The 20,107-nt window shown below is 40.8% G+C and overlaps 3 protein-coding genes across 3 annotated transcripts; 1 reads left to right on the top strand and 2 right to left on the bottom strand.

Moving 5' to 3' along the window:
• Nucleotides 1–419: 419 nt before the first annotated feature.
• On the bottom strand, nucleotides 420–5,036 carry LOC141723608 (uncharacterized). The gene is made up of 3 exons (XM_074525450.1): nucleotides 4,731–5,036; nucleotides 2,151–2,273; nucleotides 420–997 (listed from the first exon to the last, which is right to left on the bottom strand). Exons 1-3 carry the CDS (start codon nucleotides 4,975–4,977, stop codon nucleotides 837–839), a joined length of 531 nt encoding a protein of 176 aa, XP_074381551.1. The 5' UTR covers nucleotides 4,978–5,036; the 3' UTR covers nucleotides 420–836.
• A 5,802-nt stretch (nucleotides 5,037–10,838) lies between these two features.
• On the top strand, nucleotides 10,839–11,570 carry LOC141659906 (uncharacterized). The gene has a single exon (XM_074466840.1). It carries the CDS (start codon nucleotides 10,839–10,841, stop codon nucleotides 11,568–11,570), a length of 732 nt encoding a protein of 243 aa, XP_074322941.1.
• A 6,432-nt stretch (nucleotides 11,571–18,002) lies between these two features.
• On the bottom strand, nucleotides 18,003–18,431 carry LOC141659905 (uncharacterized). The gene has a single exon (XM_074466838.1). The coding sequence runs from the start codon at nucleotides 18,429–18,431 to the stop codon at nucleotides 18,003–18,005; it is 429 nt and encodes a 142-aa protein (XP_074322939.1).
• Nucleotides 18,432–20,107: the final 1,676 nt, after the last annotated feature.

The raw sequence follows: 20,107 nt of genomic DNA, 5'->3' as shown, positions 1-20,107 counted from the left end.
ATCAAATTCAGATTAGGAATTTATTGCTTATCAATTATGATAATCAGAGTAGGATTGGTTGAGTTTGTATTTCTGATTCTCCATCTAAACAAGTAGTATAACTTAACAATTTATCAAGGATTGTATGATCTCGTGTTCCGGTTGTTACTGAGGTAAATCGCAGAATCACAATGTATCATGCTTTGGCAATTATTTATAGAATGGCTACCTGCGAAGGCTCTAATCTTAATCTTTCCCTACTTAATCTCTAATCTTAATCTTTTAGCTCTTTTATCTTATCTTATCTCTAGCAGTAGGTTCATAAACCGGAAGTTCTTGTCCCTCCATTACACGGATCCAAGGGCCTAGGTATTCTAAGTTCTAACCTTATTCCCTCCCCACTCTCAGGAAGGTTTTATATATAGATTTCTGGTTGGACATATGTAAAAGTAGTTCAACTCATTTTAACGATCACAGTGTGCTTAAACAAACCAAAATACAGTTCGGAATAAATTCATATAGGCATCAAGCAGGCAGTCGCACCTACAATTTCAATACTGTTGCAAAGTTTGCTGAAATTGAAATAGTTCGATAATAAATTGTGAGCTAATTCGAAATGTCCTTCAGGGCATTAATCTCCTCTTCTCCGGTTGCAGACATCACACTCACAGCTAAGTCCTTCCCATCAGCAAAACTATCGTTAATATGACCATTCCAAATACAAAAGCAATGGCCATACAATTATTAGGACTAAATCTCTATGGTTCATAATTTAGCAACAATTTATTAAGGAATGCAAATACATTTACTCAATATGATTGATTATTCGTTGTCTATTTTGTCCTTTACTTTACTGGCTATGTATGAGGGCCATCACTAGTTGGTAACTTGCAGGCAGCCGTCCGGTCTTTTGACTTTAATTTTCCAAGCATTTCAGCAACAGTTCTGCAGCGGCATTCATTCCCAGGGCGAATCACGTCGCCATAAACAGCCATCTCAATTATATCAAGCTCCTTATCTGCAATTACAAGTTACATGCACGGTTATGATTACACGGATAAAGTTTTTGAATATAAATTCTAATGGCAAAATATTTGATTTTAAAGTTGCAACCAAGTTAAAAAAACGGTACACACACACACACAAACACACACACACACACACAAACACACACACACACACATATATATATCAATCTCTTTACTGCATATTTAAGTGAAAAAAGAGATAGAGCTACATGCCGGCTGCGTGGCTTAGGTGTTCTACACATCTCAACACATCACATAATATAAATTATTCAGCTGTATATATTCAACATGTACCAACTTCTTCCACATTAAACATCTCTAAATGTTTTCATCATTGATCGGAATATAGTGGGTGCTGCAAAGCAGCATGTTTTCATATCATCACTTCCCCAATTCTATTTAAATTGGAAGTATTCTACAAATTACAAGGTATTATTAGCATCTTCTATATAGACGATTTTTGGAATGGAAAAGAAGAATACGACAGTGAAAAGGAAAATTATGTCCTCATCAAACAAACGGTACAAATACACATTATTGGAATTGTTGCGTACTGGTTCAGCCATTAGTGCTTTTTAATGATGACATAAATGTGCATATTGAACTTGACACAGCATATTTTTCATCCACTCGGTCAAAGCTCATAACTGTAGCAGATTGCTTGTGCAACTTCTTACTTATAAATTGCAAATCAGTATAATAGTTACATTAGCATATCAAAGTTCGCAACTATTCATACAATTTTTAGATCTTAAAGACTTCTGCTCCGGTATACAAATTTTATTCATGATACAGCTCTGACCATGATTTTTATTTTCTTTAATTATTTTCTATATATTTAATGATGCATCTATTTTGCCTATTGGCACATGACTAATTCCCCTATTAAGGTAACACTACTTAATACTCTTAATATTGTTGTTCTGTCAGTTATGATAATTATCTTTACTTAAATAACCAATTTATTTCCACATGCAGTGTAAGAGCTCAAAATCTGGAAATAATCAAAATGCTAACGAACATGATTCCGAAGCATGCTAAAAGATCAAAAAACCAAGCAATCTCTAAAAGTGGCACAACATTATAACCTCAATGTCATTCCAGTAATGAAGATCATAGAATAAAAAGTAGTGAGTATGTTACCACTGAACTTGATATCACACGCATACTGTTGTAACTGATCTGTGCCAACAGCCTCCTTGTCGGATTTAAACCTATTCACCCTGGTTTGAAGAATCTGACAGTTCTCTGCTACTGATTCCCCACCTACAAGGCTATCACACAACTTCAATTCTCAGTACTCATCCAGTTTTTGTGAGGAAAAAGACACTAGCTCAATCACAAAGAACAGAAACAGCAAACACAACAATTCAACAATAAAACTGTTCAAAGCATACAGTCCTTTAAGTGGCAAAAGCACTAGCACTAATAAAAATCAGTATTCATCATTAATAAGGTTGATATTTGCCTGCATCCCCGTCAGTGGTGAAACCACAATACTTATTAAAATCAGAACTATCGAAAGGCAGATCTAAGGAGGTTAAGCTGCTTCGCACTTGGAGTCAAGAGTATCATTAGCTACTCTAGAGGCTTCTTCACGAGCCTTCTTCACATTTGGAGTCAAGAGTATTCATTAGCTATTAGAAATATTATATACAAAGTCAGATATAAGGAGGTTGTGTGCCGGAGGGAGGCTGGGAAGATGTAGTGGTGTTGCAAGGCGGAGCCTGCTTCCCCTGGTGAACAGACGAGCCTATCATGGCGTAGGGTGTTTTTATACTAAGTTGAGCTGGGAACCCTTTTTCGGAAAACCACAGCAAACCAAGCTTGTTGCGGAGACGGGCTTACTGATATAGAGTTGCTAAAGGGTAGCAGATTCAGGCTCATTTCAATTACTCCATTTTGAGTTTTGTTTAGATGGGAAAGCCCATGAAAACAAAGTTTTAGGAATGTTTATGAGAGGTGAAACTTTTGCGAAAAAAGTGTGTGAACAGTTGAGTAAGATAAAACCTAGATATGTGAGGCGGAGCGTGGTCCCTGGTTTGTAATTAAACTCGTGCAACACGTAGGCACATTATAGACATAAATGTATGGGAATTTTCATTGACCCATATTGTATGGGTTGCCTAGAGTGAAGCCATTGCCATGGTGGGATGGCCTGTCCAAAAAAAAGTTTCAATACTCTTGGCTAGTGCTTCACATACCTAACTTCTTACGCAGACAAAGGAGGGAAATTCTGAAGTAGCGGCAAAGAATGTAGAGGCTGATGAGCATTTTCTTGCTGTTAAGAGTAATTTGGATCAAAACGACATCATGGAACACGCTCACAGGTCCTTCATGGATGGAGTGGGGCTTAATAAGCCCAAGATTGAGCAAGGCCGTTGACAGAATCATGCGAGAAATTCCATCTCACTACCTCTCAAATTCAGGAAACCCAAACGGGTCGCATCTCATATGGGGGTGAGAACAAATGACACGGCCCTGAAGTTCTTAAGCATGTATTGGTCCATTCTTGAGTCTATAGTTTCTGGTTTTGGCGATAATGAAAGGGCCAACACAAGAACGTGTTTTTTTCTTTTTCTGGTTGCAAGTTCGTATCATTTCATTTGTCTCGCCATCATCCTCTGGAATCTGGATCAAATTCACAAGGTTCAGGAGACTGATGTACATAGAAATTTCCCTTGCAAGCCTAGGAATACCAGAATCTTCATGGGTAACGCGAAGCAGAACAATCTCGTTTGGGTGTCAAGCCCTCTAAGCTACGAGAACCGCTTCATCATTAGTGAAAGCTTTAGGTTCATCAACTAGTTCATATAGAGAGAGGCCATTATTGTCTTTGAGGCGCTCATAGTAGGCAGTAGGCACTACCGAAGTCTTCAATATTGGTGTCGGCGCAACTAGAGCAAATTTAAATGAGGATGATTTCTTTAGGAATAATAAGCTAACCTCCAGACGATGCAGAATTTCCTCAGCAAGGTCCATTCTTCATCACTAAAGACAGTCCGCTTCTCTAGGATCTACCTTCCTGATCTCAGTCATTGTCTCAGCAGGTATAGGAGAGTCTAGATGATGCAATGACATCTCATGTGGCCATCAGTTTTATATCAAATGTTGGACTGTGCCCTCTTTTCACAAGGACATACATGAAGCGAACATGCTGTCCTCAAGGAAGACAGTGATGCTCAAATCTTTGTAAATAAGGCTTCGAAGTGTCACATATATACAAATCTTATATTTTAATTGTGTTTGGTTGGGATAAATGAAAATGGAGGGAATGGAAAGGAATGAAATTTGAACTATAAAATGTGCGATCCTTTACAAGTTTTATCATAACAAATTAACCCTCACTCATTTTTCTCTAGTTCTCGTTAATTTCATTCATTCCACTTCATTTGATTCTATTCTACCCAACCAAACAGAACAGTAGAGTTAGTTCAAATATTAAGATTAAGTTTTTTCTTTAAAAGACCGATGTTCGAACCCCGTTAACAACCTAATTATCTTGGAAGTACCCTCAAAATTCTCCCTCTGCCATTACACACATATACTACAACAATTTAGCAAGCTTTCTACAAGAACAAACAAGCAAATACAACCAATCAAAATTTAAATACCCATCAACTTTAACAATTACAAGCCCCAAATTAACAAAATACAAAATCCCCATATGGAGAGGGGAGAGAGAGAGAGAGAGAGAGAGAGAGAGAGAGAGAGATGAATGACCTTTGGAGTAAGGAATGATATGATCATACTCAAAGCAAAGACAACCCTGGCAATTGCAAAAGCGTTTACAGACAATATTACCAGCAGCATCTTTACGCCATCTCTCAGGATGCCTGCCTAGTACAACTTGAGCATTAGCCCAGCACTTGGATTTAGCTGTGGTGCCAAAGAAACGAGGTCTGTCTTCTTTGCTACCGCCGGCGGGATTACCACGGCGAGGAGGTGATGATGAACCTTCTGAACTCATCTCCTCTCCGGCGGTCCTGTTTTTAATTTTGCTTTCTATTTTTCTTTTTATTTGAGTAACCTTTAGAGTTTTATTTAATATGATTTATTTTTTATTTTGTCCATGTAAGCTTTCTAGTTTCTATAGTAGAATCTCCCAATATGTATTTTCAATTAATAAATAATCACATTAAATTAATATATGTTTTTTTGTCAATTTGTTGTAGTTTATATAGGCCCTACGTAAATAAAAACAAATAAGCGTTATATTCATATTAATACATTTTTATTTAAGTAATATATGAATATATTTCAACATAAAATAATTTTTGTACACATTTATAAGTCATACATTTTCGAAAAATATTTATAAACTTGACTGTTTTTCCTTCCTAACATAATCTCATTGTTAATTTTGTGCATTATATCAATGTTCAATATAGAGATGCACAAAAAATTTATTATGCCAAAATTTATCAGAATTTTAAAAGACCCAATTTCTTTAAGAAAGGAACGGGTCGGGTTGGGACGGATCTGACCAAGTTTCTAAAATATATAAGTTCCGTTTTAAATTGCGAATCGAACCGCCTTTTATCCAGAGTTTTTAAAAATATTTTAGTACCAATTTATATTTTGTGCCTTCGATTATTAATATAGTTTTGATATCGAAAAAAATAATATACTCCCTCCATCCCTCCAAAATGTTTACATTTGAGTTGAACACAGAGTTTAAGAAAAATGATAAAGTAGTGCAAGAAAATTAAAAAAGTGAGTAAAGTAGTGAGACCGATTAATATTATATGTATAAAGTGGGTATAGTGGAAATAAGTAGTGAATGTAGTTATTTTTTTCAAATGTAATCAATTGGGAGGGATATCCTAAAAAGGAAAGTGTAAACAAATGGGAGGGACAGAGTGAGTATTCTTCATCCCTCCAGGTTCCTTACATTGAGAGCTCGACACGTATTTTAAAAATTTTATGAAATATATTTGTCCAATTTTTATGATTTTTTTTTTATTTTAAATAAATTATAATATTTAAACTTTTAAATAAAAAATAAAAATTTAAAAAATAAATTAAAAAGTATATTTCATAGAGTAAAGTACACGTGTTCACGTACTTAGCCTGTCAGATTCGTTGAAATATTAACATTAAAAAACTATCGCTTACAGCGACACATTCTATTTATCAAATCTCTCTGTCTAATGTGAAAGTCTTGGTTTTTCTCTCCGGCTGGATTTTCAGAATCGTGGGAGTTTATCTTTTTCAGTTTTCAAATGGCGAGATACCAGAATATTGATAATCAGATGGCGGGATTGGGTATAGAGGATGAAGAGAATGAAGAGTTTGTTTTTGAGGGTGATGTCGAAAAAGAAGGTAATAGATATGAGCTCTGTTTAGTGGGACGTTTCCTCACTGAGAGAAATATCAATACGAGGGCCATGAAGACAAAAATGGCGGATGTATGGAAACCAACGATGGGGATAAATATAAAAGAGATTGAGACTGGGATTTTTTTATTTCAATTCTATTATAAGGAGGACATGTTATGGGTGTTAAATGGTGGACCTTGGAATTTTGATAATGTCATGCTGCTGGTGGACATCATTCCAATGGGGATCGATCCTGGGAAAGTACAGCTATGGTTTCTTAAAATTTAGATTCAAATTCATGATCTACCTAATGGTTTCATGACGGAGGCTGTTGGAAAACAACTAGGGGATTTTTTTGGTGAATTCCTGCAATATGATGCTAATAATAATACAAGTATTTGGCGTGACTGTATGAGAATTAAGATTAATCTTGATGTTCGGAAACCTCTGAAAAGGAGGAAAAAGATAAAACATAGAAATGGATCAGATTTTGTTGTCACATGTAAGTATGAACGTTTGGGCGACTTCTGCTTCTCATGTGGGCTTGTTTCTCATACTGATAGGTTCTGTAGACGATTCATAGATAGAAGGGGGGAGGGAATGAAAGATTGGGGATCATGGCTTAGGGCAGCTCCTCGGCGTACGGTGGGACAGGAGAGAAGCAAGTGGTTGAGGGAGGAGAACGACAAGGAGTGGGAGGCGAGAATTAGTCGCGAAAATAACGGAGCAAGATTTTCAGGAGATTATTCAGGGGCTAACAGGCGGGAGTTATCTGATAGGAGAGATTGTAGGGATAGGGTACCAGTTTCAAATTTCAAAAATAATATGGAAAGTAATAAGGGCGCGCTAATAATGGGTGATGGGTCTTTTAGCAAATCAGATTTTTTGTATGGACCTGAAAGTGAGGAGGAGATTGGGCTTAATGTGGAGGATAGAAAAAGAAGGAGAGGTGGGCCTTCATCTAAAGAAACGATGGATACGAAGGGAGGTCTATTATGTTAGATATATTTGATAATGTCATGGGTAATATGATTTATGTTTAGATCTTACTTAAACATGATAAATCAGTACTTACTGGAAGTCAGGACTTAAGGATATCAATGCTTATATTATCAGGAGATAATCATCAGAAGATGGATATCAGAACTTAAGTGCTGAAGGATGTTCAGATAAGGACAGTAGTTGATTAAAGGAAAGAAGATCGAGATAAACATAAGAAGAGATATGCATGAAGAAGGAATTCTATGAAGAATAGAATACTTGGAAGAAAAGATATCTGATTGATATATTTTAGGAAGTAGAATTATATTCCATATCAATTAGCGATTATCTTGTAATTGTGTAGTATATAAACACAGACATAGGGTTTACACTATAAGTGTTATCATATTCGAGAAGATTATTCATTGTAACCCTAGCAGCTCTCGTGATATTTGTTCATCACTGAGAGGTAACAGTTCCATACTGTAACAGAGTTTATTATTTCAATAAAGTTTGTTTTCTGAACTGGATTATGCAGAAACCACTCAAAACGAATTGGCTACGCTTGCAAAGCAAGCTAGCCACTCATCATGAAACTCTTAAGTTGGAATTGTCGGGGTCTGGGAAACCCCCGGGCAGTTCGAATACTTGGAGACTTAATAAAGTCTCACAATCCCATGATGATGTTCTTATCTGAGACGATTGTCAAAGGAGATATTATTGCTGATTTGTGTAGGAAGTTTGGTTTTTCGGATTTTTTTGCTGTAGATGTAGCCGGTAGAAGTGGTGGCTTGGCAGTCTTATGGAAAAGTACTGTAAGTTGTAAAGTTATTGGTTCTTCTCGAAATTATGTTGATATTCACATATTTAAAGGAAGCACCCCAGTTTGGAGACTTTCTTGTTACTATGGTTTTCCGGAACGAGAACGCAGACAAGAGGCCTGGGATATGTTAAGACAACTAGCTCAGGTAGATTCTATTCCCTGGTGTATTTTTGGTAATTTTTAACGACTTGCTTATAGCAACGGATAAAAGCGGCAAACATCCCCATCCGCAGAATCTTCTTGATGGTTTTCGAGCAACCATTGATGACTGTAATCTCACTAAACTGGAGCTGACAGGGGGCAAATTTACTTGGGAAAAAAGTAAAGGTTCTGATAACTGGGTCAGGGAGAAATTAGATCGAGCTTTTGCAAATAATGACTGGTGGCAAATGTTCCCTCTTTGTAATCTTTCTGTTACGCATACTATTTACTCGGATCATGATCCTATTGTGTTGGATTTGTTTGATACTTCTTGTTCCCGTAAACAATTTAGATTCAGATTCGAAAATGTGTGGTTAAAAGATTCATCCTTTCATGAAGAGGTTTCGAGATACTTGTGTAGCATTTCAACGACTCAGCTGTTGCCCAAATTGATTTATGTCTCCACTTTCATGGCCAAATGGGACAGGAATTTCTTTCATAAGTTCCGTGAGAAGGTTAAAAAACAAAAAGAAGTATTGAATGCCTTACTAAACAGAACTGACAAAGAGGGGATTCGTGAATACTTCATGGAAAAAGATCGTCTTGATGAGTTGATGAAGCAAGAAGAGACTTATTGGCAACAAAGAGCAAAAGCGTTCTGGCTCACTGAGGGTGATAACACTTCTTAAGGGAGGGTGATTACAAATGAACAAAATCGTATGCTGACTAAGGATCTGGAATTTGATGAATTAACTAGGGCAATCAAGCAAATGCATCCGGATAAAACGTCTGGGCCAGATGGCTTTAGCCCGACATTTTTTCAACATTTCTGGGGTCTTCTTGGTAAGGAGATCTTTATTAACTGCAAGAGTTGGCTCCGAGATGTATCTTTCCTTCCTGAGCTTAACAATACGACACTGGTGCTAGTTCCTAAAAAAGAAAATGTAGAAAGAATGACAGAGGTTCGACCTATTGCTCTTTGCAATGTCCTCTATAAAATCCTGGCAAAGGTTCTAGCAAATAGGCTGAAATCTATTCTTTCTGTTATAATTTCGGAAAACCAGTCTGCGTTTGTTCCTGGGAGAAGCATAACTGATAATGTGTTAATAGCCTTTGAGATCATTCACTGTATGAAAAGGAAGAATAAAGGTGAAGAAGGAGAGGTTGCTCTAAAGCTTGACATAAGCAAAGCTTATGATCGTGTTGACTGGAATTATCTGAAGCATAGGATGAAGGTGATGGGGTTTTATGATAAGTGGATTAAATGGATGTTCTTGTGTGTATCTACAGTGGAATATATGGTGTGTATGAATGGTACTCTGGCTGGTCCTGTTTTTCCTAGGAGGGGCTTGAGACAAGATGACCCTCTTTCGCCTTATTTATTCCTACTCTGTGTCGAAGGTTTATCCCATGCTCTTAAAGAGGCTGCTGTGAACAATGAAATTCACGGTTGTAAAATCAATAGGAATGGGCCAGCTATCACTCATCTTTTTTTTGCTGATGATAGTTTCTTATTCTTTAAGGCAAGTTTAAGTGAAGCTTAAGTAGTAAAAGATTTATTGAACATATATGAAAAGCTTTCAGGGCAAGCTGTGAACTTTCAGAAGTCTGGCATTTTTTTCAGTGCTAATGTATGTACAGATAAACAACAAGAGATTAAGGATGTTTTGGCAGTCAGTCATGGTTTAAGCGAGAGTAAATATCTGGGGTTACCTTCGGTGGTTGGTAAGTCTAAAAAACGGGTTTTCAATTTTCTAAAAAAAAGACTCTGGAAGCGTATTCATGGCTGGAATAATAAACTTCTCTCGAAGGCAGGTAAAACAATTCTGGTCAAGAATGTAGCTCAAGCTCTCCCGTCTTACAACATGTCATGTTTTTTACTGCCAAAGACGCTCTGTCAAGAAATGGAAAGAATCATGAATACATTCTAGTGGTCTTCAAACAGGAGTACTAAAAAGGGGATCAATTGGTTATCATGGGAAAAAATGAGTTTAGCCAAGTGTAATGGTGGTCTGGGCTTTAGATCTCTTTATGGATTCAATCTTCCCTTTTTCTTTGGTTGCCAGAATTTTTAAAGCAAAATATTTCTATGGTTGCAACATCTTACAAGCTAAGAAAGGTTCGGGAGGGACCTTTATATGGTCAGGGATATGGGAAGCTAAGGAGCAATTATGTAGAGGGTATAGATGGGTTTTGGATGATGACAAGGACATTCAAATTTTTCAGGACCCCTGGTTGAGAGGAAAAGCTGATTATAAAGTGGAGGATCATCATAGGAACAATGTTAGGGAGGATAAAGTTTGTGATTACTTCCGTCCAAACATCAAAGAATGGGACGTGACAAAAGTAGAACAAAATTTTCACTCTAATGATGTTCAAAGTATTCTCCATACTCGGATTCCGCAGAATGAAGCAAGTGACAAATTAGTATGGTCGTCGACTCCAAATGGTAAATACTCAGTGAAGTCGGGATATAGGTATTGGCAAGACCACTAGGAAAATGAGACTCAAGTTAGTACAAGAGAACGATGGAATAGAATATGGAAGCTAGATATTCCTCACAAAATGAGAATGTTTATATGGAGGTTCTGCAAAAATAATATCCCTGTCAGTACTCTTCGCTGGAGCAAAGGAGTTCAAATTCCACTCAATTGCCCAATGTGCTCAAGAGATATAGAGAACGTGCTCCATCTCTTTTTTGAATGTGATTATGCTCGTAGTTGCTGGCAAAGAACAGAGTTAGTTTTTGACATGAGAGGAGTTGAATATGCAGCAGATTGGCTCCTGGAAAAGCTAGATTCGGAATCGGATGACAGGGTAATCAATATTACTAAAGTGTTATCATGGATCTGGTTTGCTAGAAATAAAAAAGTCTGGGAGGAAAAGTTGATAGGGTCGAGTATGTCTGTGGACATGAGTTCGAGACAGATCAATAGTTGGCAGGTAGCAAATAGAAATGCAAAGAGGGTTAAGCCTCAGCTAGGCCAAGTGGTGAGTTCAGTAATTAACTGGAAGCCTCCTGATCGAGGGTGGCTTAAGCTAAACGTCGATGCATCAGTTAAGAAAGGAGACTCAAACTTTGCAATTGGGATGGTCATAAGAAACGAGGATGGCAACTTTATTATGGGGAAAAATTTAAGGATTGCGGGTTGTGTTAATGTGCTTGAAGTTGAAGCTTATGGTGTCTGGGTAGCTATAAAGTGGATCGAAGAATTGCAGTTAAAGAATGTGACCGTAGAGAGTGATTCAAGTCTGGTGGTTCAAGCTTTACAACAAGGCTCTGAGTATTTGGTCTAAGTTGGGAATATCCTGGAAGCTTGCTATAAATTTATGTGGGAGCGGAATGATTTAGTAGTTAGTCATGTAAAGAAGCACGCAAATAGGGTAGCTCATAATCTAGCTAGAATTCCCTGTTTGGTAGGTTGCTACAATTTGTTTATATCTCCTCCGCATTGTGTGTTGGAGATTATTATGTCGGATGTTTCTTCCTTTTAATAAATTTCATTGAGTCTAAAAAAAAACTATCGCTTGCTATACTGAATTTCTAATTTTTATACAGAATATCTACTTTCGTCAAAACTTGCTAACACGGTTAATTTTCTCAAGGGTATTTTAATTTTTTCAAACTTTTGAAAGCAATACTTACTTTTTGATGTATATTCAGACTTTTTTAATTGTTTGTTTTACATTTTATTTTGTATAATTTTTATGTTCATTGAATACACTTCTATAATAATAATCCAGATATACACAAATCCCTCTGATACAATTTATATACAATTAGCCATTTTCCTCCTATCCAATCTTTTCTCAGTTGCCGAATTCAAATGCTCCGTCGCCTGAGTCGTAGCTTGTTCATTATTATAATAACTGAGTCACTAGTTAAGCTTTGTGCTCTTTATTATATAATCTATAATTACTTTTACTTCAGGTGTCAATTTAATTTCCATGCCTTGAAACTTGTTTTATAAATTAGAATCAATCTTTTTCATTATAAATCTCTTATGTTCATTACAAACTAGTGTATATATACGTATGTTTACACGAACATTGATATTGAAAAAAGATAAATTTAATAGATGTTTCTTGTCTACTAAAACATGAAAATTTGGAGCTTTTAATGATTATGGTGAGTGTTTTTTGAAGTCATTGAAAGTTATTGTAAAGTGAGGAAAGTAGATGAAGCAAAATCAGTGTTTTACATGATTGTTTTGGGAGATTTATTTTGGATAAATGTGCTTGTTTTGTTGTTATATTAAACTAGCATAATAACCCGTGCGAGGCACGAGTCATTTTCTAGATTTTTTTATGCGTCATGCATGTTCTTAGTTATTTTTTTATTTGTAAATGTTGTAAAATATCTAACGTATATTAAATACAAGTTGATTCTTTATCAACATGTATTGTTTTCATACAATACATAACCAAATTACACAACGTTTCGAATATAACTCATTAATCAAAATATATATATTCTTGTTTGTGTTGTATATTTTATATTTGTTATAGGGAGAATTTCGTATAACAGTGTTGTTGAGGTTAATGGGTGGAACAAGGATCAAGGGCGGTGTTTGAAGGCGGAGGAAGGTTATGTATGGTGGTGGCTGAGCTTGTATGTTGACTCCTCAAGAAAGAATAGGGTTTGTTATTCTCTATCAAGTGTCGACTCATGTCTCATACAAGTGCCTACGTACCCTATTTATAAGGATCAAGCCTCACGTAGTTCTTGGGGAACAAGTCACATAGGCTAGGGTTAGGACTCTTCAGCCCGTGCAGCCCAAGCCCACGATAAAGTCAGGCCTTCAGCCAATTAGTCACGTAAATCTCGACCGGCTCCACACGCTTCCTATAATCTCACGGCATCTCCGTATCTCTTCCCATGATTATAGGAATAACCCGTGTCGGCCCCGAAATTTACGAGCAACTAAGTCATCTATGAGCCACTTTCCATGTCGAACACAAAGTCCTCTAATGCGGGCCAGCCTGGCGGCCTCGGCCCGCACCGCCTTCATTTTTTATCAATAAATATAATGTTACCTCTGCTTTTATAAGATATGGGCTCATGGGCCCGGCCCGCGTATGGGCACCTGAGTCCAGCCCGCGTGTGGGCATCTGAGCCCACCTCGCATGAAGGTACCTGAGCCCACCTCGCGTGAAGGCACTTGAGCCCACCTCGCGTGTGGGAGCCCAGATGGCAAATATGAGCCCAGCTCACATGTCATGAGCCCAGCTCGCATGTCACGAGCCCAACCCACATGTGTTGGCCCAAGTCATATTAATTTATGATTTTGGCCCACACATGAGAGTCCAGCTATTCGATGCACCCATGGGGACCTGTTTAGGGCCATGATCGAAAGCGGACATAACAACTACCCCCCAAAATTCCTGGTCGCATCTTGAGGCTAGGAATTTTCCAACATTAGCTTTTCATGGCCTCGCAAGTGTGAGCCCACCAGGCCGCACCAAACCGCCTCGTGTGCCTCGTCTCGCACACCTTTTATTTAACATTCATTTTGACAGCCATTGGACAGCTGGCGTGGGGATCCGTGTCGTCATCTGAGATGGTGACACGTGTCGCCTCCCCTTTCTCTCTCTTATCCCCTATAAATGTGAGATTTCAATTCATTTCTCACATTTCCAAAAACACTTCTCGAATTGCTACTCAATTTGCTCAAGGATCTACCATGGCGAAGATCATCATCTCCACAAGAACCATCTACCGGCGGCGATATTCTCCCGGCACAGATTCATCAGGATCTTCATACACCTCTCCAACAGGTATTCTTCGATTCGAGTCCATTTTCATTCATACTTGGTCCTTTAATTCGAGTATACACCACTTGTTTGATGCGAGCCCTCACACACTCACGTAATGTGATGCGAGCTCTCACACTTTCTTCTAACTCGATGCGATCCCACACACAATCACATAACGCGATGCGGGCCCGCCATTTAGATACCTAGGTGCGATTTCGTGTGAGATGTGAGAACACCTAGGTGCGCCCCCATACTTGTTTTTGTTTTCTTTTTAGGGCCACACACTAATTTTTACCATCTTTTACAGATGTCGAGTGCGTCTTCATCCCGTTCCTATGGATCATCTCGCTCTTCCTCGAGCCCGGCTCGCAACTCTGCTAGCCCGGTTCATTCTTCAGCCACTCCGTCACCATTAAATCAATATACACCCGAGCAGCGAGGCTCAAAGGATTTTCAACGCGAACTGACTTCCCTTTCTGGTCGTCTTAGCCAACCCATCTCTCCTGGCTCAGCTATCACTCCTCAAGGGGTTTTGAACATTGCCAGAGTCGAGAACTCGATGCGAGCAGCTGGATCCGGCTCGCTTGATATTCACCTCGACCCAAACCCTGAGGATTTTACCAGGGAGAAGAATATATATGACTGGAGAGATAGGCCCGCAGACCTTTCTCGTATTCCAGCCTCCCTTGGGGTAGAAGAGCTGCTAAACCGTGAACCTGCTCCCTTGGATAAAGAGCGAGACAAGGAGATTTTAAGAGAGATGGTTGAAAAGAGGGCAGCTCGCCTGAAGCTAGCTGCAGCTAACAACCTCGACCCCATTCAACTTGACTCAGAATCTACTGACAGCGACCTGGGGAGTGCATACTATGACACCAAGAAGAAAGGAAAGGAGCCCGTAGCTGCTGAATATCCTATCTTGGGGCTCGAGGGTGAAGAGGACGGCTCGTATTGGTCCTATGACTCTCCTTAGAGCGAGGAGGTGGCAGATGTTACAAGTCAATACAAGATTTGTAACTATAACTACATCCCCGCGGCCTCTCCTGAGCCTTATGTGCCTCCTGCCCAGCCCGAGCTTGAGGGTGAAATTATTTTTAAGAGGCAGATCATTCCTGATGGGGAGGAGAGCTCGACTGCCAACGAGGAGGTTAAGGTGCTCGCTATCCACGACCTGCCTACCTCACTGACTCAGAAACATCTGGCCGAGCATATTGAGCAGTTCCAGCTCGAGGGCCATGTTGTCTTGCCCCTGCCTCACATGAGGTGCTACAGATTTAACCATCCAGAGAATGGAGGCAAGGTGCCTCGTATGGTCTGGTCCACCTTTCTACTAAGGCTAGGAATCTCCTCACCTCTTCATCCTTTCATTAAAGATGTTTGTGAGCACTACCAGCTCACTCCCCTTCAGATCAACCCGAAAGGATACCGGGCCGCCCTCGCATTGTATATCATGTACATCAAATATGGATTTCCTCCTCTCACAGTGAGGCAACTCGGCTACTTTCTTAACCTGAAGCATTCCCCCAATGACTTCGGGTACTTCTACTTTTCTGTCTAGCCGTGTTTTAACAAAAAGAACCTCATCCACAACGGGTCGAGCAACTCGGAGAAGTGGAAGAGCCCCTATTTCTATATCCACGGGGTACCTCGAGTCCAGACTCATTTTTATTACAATCCATGTAAGTCTTCCCTGGCCGCTCTCGTCTTTTCTACCATAATTCCTTCCTTTAACAAGAAATGTTTTTTCTTTATCTCCAGCCACCCCGCCTCGCACTGTCCTTGTGGGGTAAGAAAAAAATAAATGCGGACAGCCTCCTAGATCTTCCTAAGGTGGACAAAGATATTCGAAAACTCATAACGACCTCGAACCTGGTCGCGTGTGGGTTTTTAAGGAAGGGGTGAGGCTGACTCCTTAAAAGAAGAAATCTAAGAAGAGAGCCAGAAAGGGTAAGAATATCGGGCCCGCATATGCGGGCCTGTCTGCTCGCATGCGCGAGCTCGTATGCTTGCGTGTTTTATATTTCCTACATGCATCTCACTTCACATTGCACTCTCATTTTTCGCATTTTTTATCTGCTCGCATTGTTTCTTTCCTTTGCATCTCGCTGTGACTAATATATTACTTCATTGTTTTCTTTTCAGAAATGGCCATCTCCACTATCCCTTTCATGGAAGAGGCTGAGCAAGCCGCAGCTTCAGGCCCTGTTCAACCCGCTGCAGCGTCCACAGGGGCTCACTCTCAAGTTCCCCCTCCAGATCGCATGAGGACCCTTACTAAGCATTTCAAAGGCTCAGGGCCATCTCCTCGGCTGAAAAGGCATCGATGTCACAAAGAAGGGAAAACTGGCGAGCCTGAGCCAAAGAAGGCTGCTCCATCTGATGCTCCTCTTCCCACTTCTTCTTCTGCCAACATGGTTGTGACCACATTCAGCCGGCTCGCTCAAGGTCACATCAGCGAGCAGGATGTAAAGGACTGGTCCTCCTCTGTTCTCGAGGTCAACCAGGATGCTTTGTCCCGAGCTGCGGCCGAAGTATACTATCGTCAGCTATCTAAGGCTCGAGAGATGCGATCCCTCAGCCAGACCAACACAAAGCTCGAGTCTAAAGTCAAATCCCTTCAGAGTAAGGTCGATGAGCACGGGCAAGAGAAAGTGACGCTGATGAACAACTATAATTAGAAGATGATTAACTTGAACGCTGCTCATGACAAGGCCTTAAAGGAGCAGAAGGAAGCTCATGACTTGGTCCTTGAGGCGTGGAAGAAGGAGAAAGATAGCCTTGAGGAGAGGGTGCTTGAGCTGGAGGGGTCAGTTTCTGCCCTGACCGAGGGTCGTGAGGCCGCCCTCGCTGATGCTAGGAACCTGGGGGCCAGGAATTTCATGAAAATCTTTATGAAGAAGGTTCCTGACTTCGATTGGGCGACTCTGGGTGCGAGCACAGCTAGGCATGCCGAGAAACTGAAGCTGGAGATGGAGCGGGACGCCCAGATTACCGAGGAGGCCAGGCTCGCAGCTGAGCAGGCCCGGGTCGTGGCTGATGAAGCTCGAGAGAAAGAGGTTGATAACCCTTAGATTTAATTTTATCTTGGAACTAGACTTTTGACTGGGTAGGCGGACACCCTTTTTGCCTCGCGTTTGTATTTAAAGTATTCTGCCTCGGGGCCTAACTTATTTACCTTTTGTTTATATCAAATTTCTAAGTCTTGTGTGCCCACACTCATCTTTACTGTGCTAGCCAGTTTCCTTACTTTTATGTAAACTTATCATGCCTATACTGACCAAAAGTTATCATAACCCTGGCCGCGTATGGCGAGCGTTACACCTTCACAGTGAGCCCAGTTAATCAGCTCGCACCATTTGTTCAATCAAACAAAATTTAACAGAAAATGCTTTGTGAAACAGGCTCGCATCATTACTAATTCACAAGTTCTGCACGCGTTCTTGCACGGGCTCGCATAATGTGACCCTGGCCATGCTTGGTGGAGGGTTGAGCTTCCTGGATCGCATTTGGGAGTCTGCGATCCGGGGTATGGGCTCGCATCGCATGCCCATCCCTCTTTTTAGCTTCATCTTTTATTTGCTTTGTGCTCATATCTTTCTAAGCGGGTCGTGGCCCAGCTCGTCTCCTATATTTGTTGTCAAGCGGGCCGGGGCCCGGCCTGATTTGTGATTTTAACATGTTAATAAAACAACCGTTCTGTTCTCGCATGGGTTCCCAAGGATGGGCTCCCCTGCTGGGTATTTAATCTATTAACAAAAGTTAAAATATCAAGTGCACAAATAGAGATCAATCGTTTATTCATAGATAATAGGAAGTGAAAGGAATACATGCTTGTGGTCTCAGGGAGGCACCTATATGGCACTACCCCCCGAGACTTAGGAATATTTTAAGATAATGCTAAGTCTGAAAAGAATAATATTACTGATAATATTTGCGGAGGTGTTCCGCGTTCCAGGCTCTCGGGATCAACTTGTCTTACATATCATTGAGTTGGTAGGTTCCCTCCCATAGCACCGACTTTATCTTGTAAGGGCCTTCCCAATTCGCTCCAAAGACTCCGTGACTCACCACCTTGGTGTTTGGCATGACCCGGCGCAGAACCAAATCTCCCACCTTGAAAGTTCGGGCTCGAACCTTACTGTTGTAATGCCTAGCTGTCCTCTGCTGATATGCCGTTATCCTGATCTGAACATCTTCTCGAGTTTCTTCGATCATGTCCAAATAGAGCTGATGATTGAGCTTGTTTGCCTCTGAGTCATAGTTGTCCCTCCGGAAAGATCCTGCCCCCACTTCAACGGGCACCATAGCTTCACACCCATACACCAGAGAAAAAGTGTGTCTCCAGTTGTAGTTCGGGGTGTCGTGTTGTAAGATCATAAGACCTGGGCGAGTTCTTCTGGCCATGTATCTTTTTTCTCTTCTAGTTTTGCCTTCAGGGTGTGCTTAGTGATCTTGTTAACAGCCTTTGTCTATCCGTTACTTTGGGGGTGGCAAACTGCGCTAAAGCTCTTCTGAATCCCCAGCTGCTCACAAAATTCTCGCATTTCCTTGCTATCGAATTGTTTCCCGTTGTCAGATATCAACTTGTAAGGTATGCCATAGCGGCACACAATAGACCTGTATACAAACTACCTGAGTTTTTTTGCCGTGATAGTGGCTAGAGGCTCGGCCTTTGCCCACTTAGTGAAGTAATCTACCGCAACAACCGCATACTTGACACCTCCCTTGGCCTTCGGGAGTTTTCCAATTAGATCAATTCCCCACATAGAGAAGGGTCAAGGGCTCATGAGAGATGTGAGAGAGGCCACGGGGCTATTGTAATAATTGGCATATCGCTGACACTTATCACAAGCTCGGGAGAACTCGAATGCGTCTTTTTTTAGCGTTGGCCAGTAGTAGCCTTGACAGAGGATTTTCAGAGCTAGAGAGCTACCCCCGAGTGATTGCCACAAATGCCCTCGTATACTTCATTTAAGATATAATTGCACTCATCCCCATTTATGCACTTAAGGAGGGGTGTGCTGAACCCTCTTCTATATAAGACCCCATCGTATATCACATAGCGAGCTGCTTTGTATTTTATCCTTTTTACCTCATTCTTTTCATCCGGGAGGGAACCATCTTTTATGTAGGCTAAGATAAGTGCCATCCATGTAGGGCCGAGGTCATTACTGAGGCTGCCCACCTTGTGCTCGGGCACACTAGGCTGCCTCTGTATATCGAGGGGCACGACCCCTAGCAGGGTGGCCTCACGGCGCGAGCCGAGTTTAGCTAGCTCGTCCGCGCCTTCATTCTTCCCGCGCGGGATTAGTTCCAGCCTCACCTCGTTGAACCTTGCGATTATCCTCTGCGCGCACTTCAGGTAAAGCTCCGTTCTTGGCCCCTTGGTTTGATACCCCCCGTTTATCTGATAGACCACAATCATGGAGTCACTAAACACATTCAAAATCTCCACCTTCATCTCCAAAGCTAGCTTGAGACTGTTGATCAGGGCCTCATACTCAGCATCGTTGTTGGTTGCATGAAAGGCCAGATGGGTCGCACGTCTGATCTTGTGTGTCTCTGGGCTGATTAGCTCAATTCCAGCTCCTGCTCCATCACCATTAGAGGCTCTATCCACAAATAGGCTCCACCATGGGGCACTTTTGGCTTTCCAGCCCAACTTCTTCTGTGCTAGGTATGACAACAAGGGCTCCCGGCTCTACTTCTTGATGTGGAGGAAATTCTAGCATAAAATCGGCCAGGGCTTGGCCTTTGATTGCGGTCCTTGCCCTATAATCCACCTTGAATTGGCTGAGCTCAACCGTCCACTTCAGCATCCGACCAGAAGACTCTGGTTTGTGCATGACTTGTCTGAGGGGGTAGGAGGTTCGCACCTCTATCTTGTGCGCCTGAAAATAAGGCCTGAGCTTTCGGGAGGCCAGGATCAGAGCATATGCTAGCTTTTCGAGGCTTATGTACCGAGTCTCGGCGTCGGCTAACCTTTTACTTACATAATATACCGGGAACTAGATACCATCCTCCTCTCGGACTAATACCGCACTTACTGCAAAGTCAGAGACGGCCAAATATAGGATCAA

Source organism: Apium graveolens, chromosome 5 (genome assembly GCF_009905375.1).
Source record: "Apium graveolens cultivar Ventura chromosome 5, ASM990537v1, whole genome shotgun sequence".
Lineage (NCBI taxonomy): Eukaryota > Viridiplantae > Streptophyta > Magnoliopsida > Apiales > Apiaceae > Apium > Apium graveolens.
This window is presented reverse-complemented; position numbering and strand designations above follow the sequence as displayed.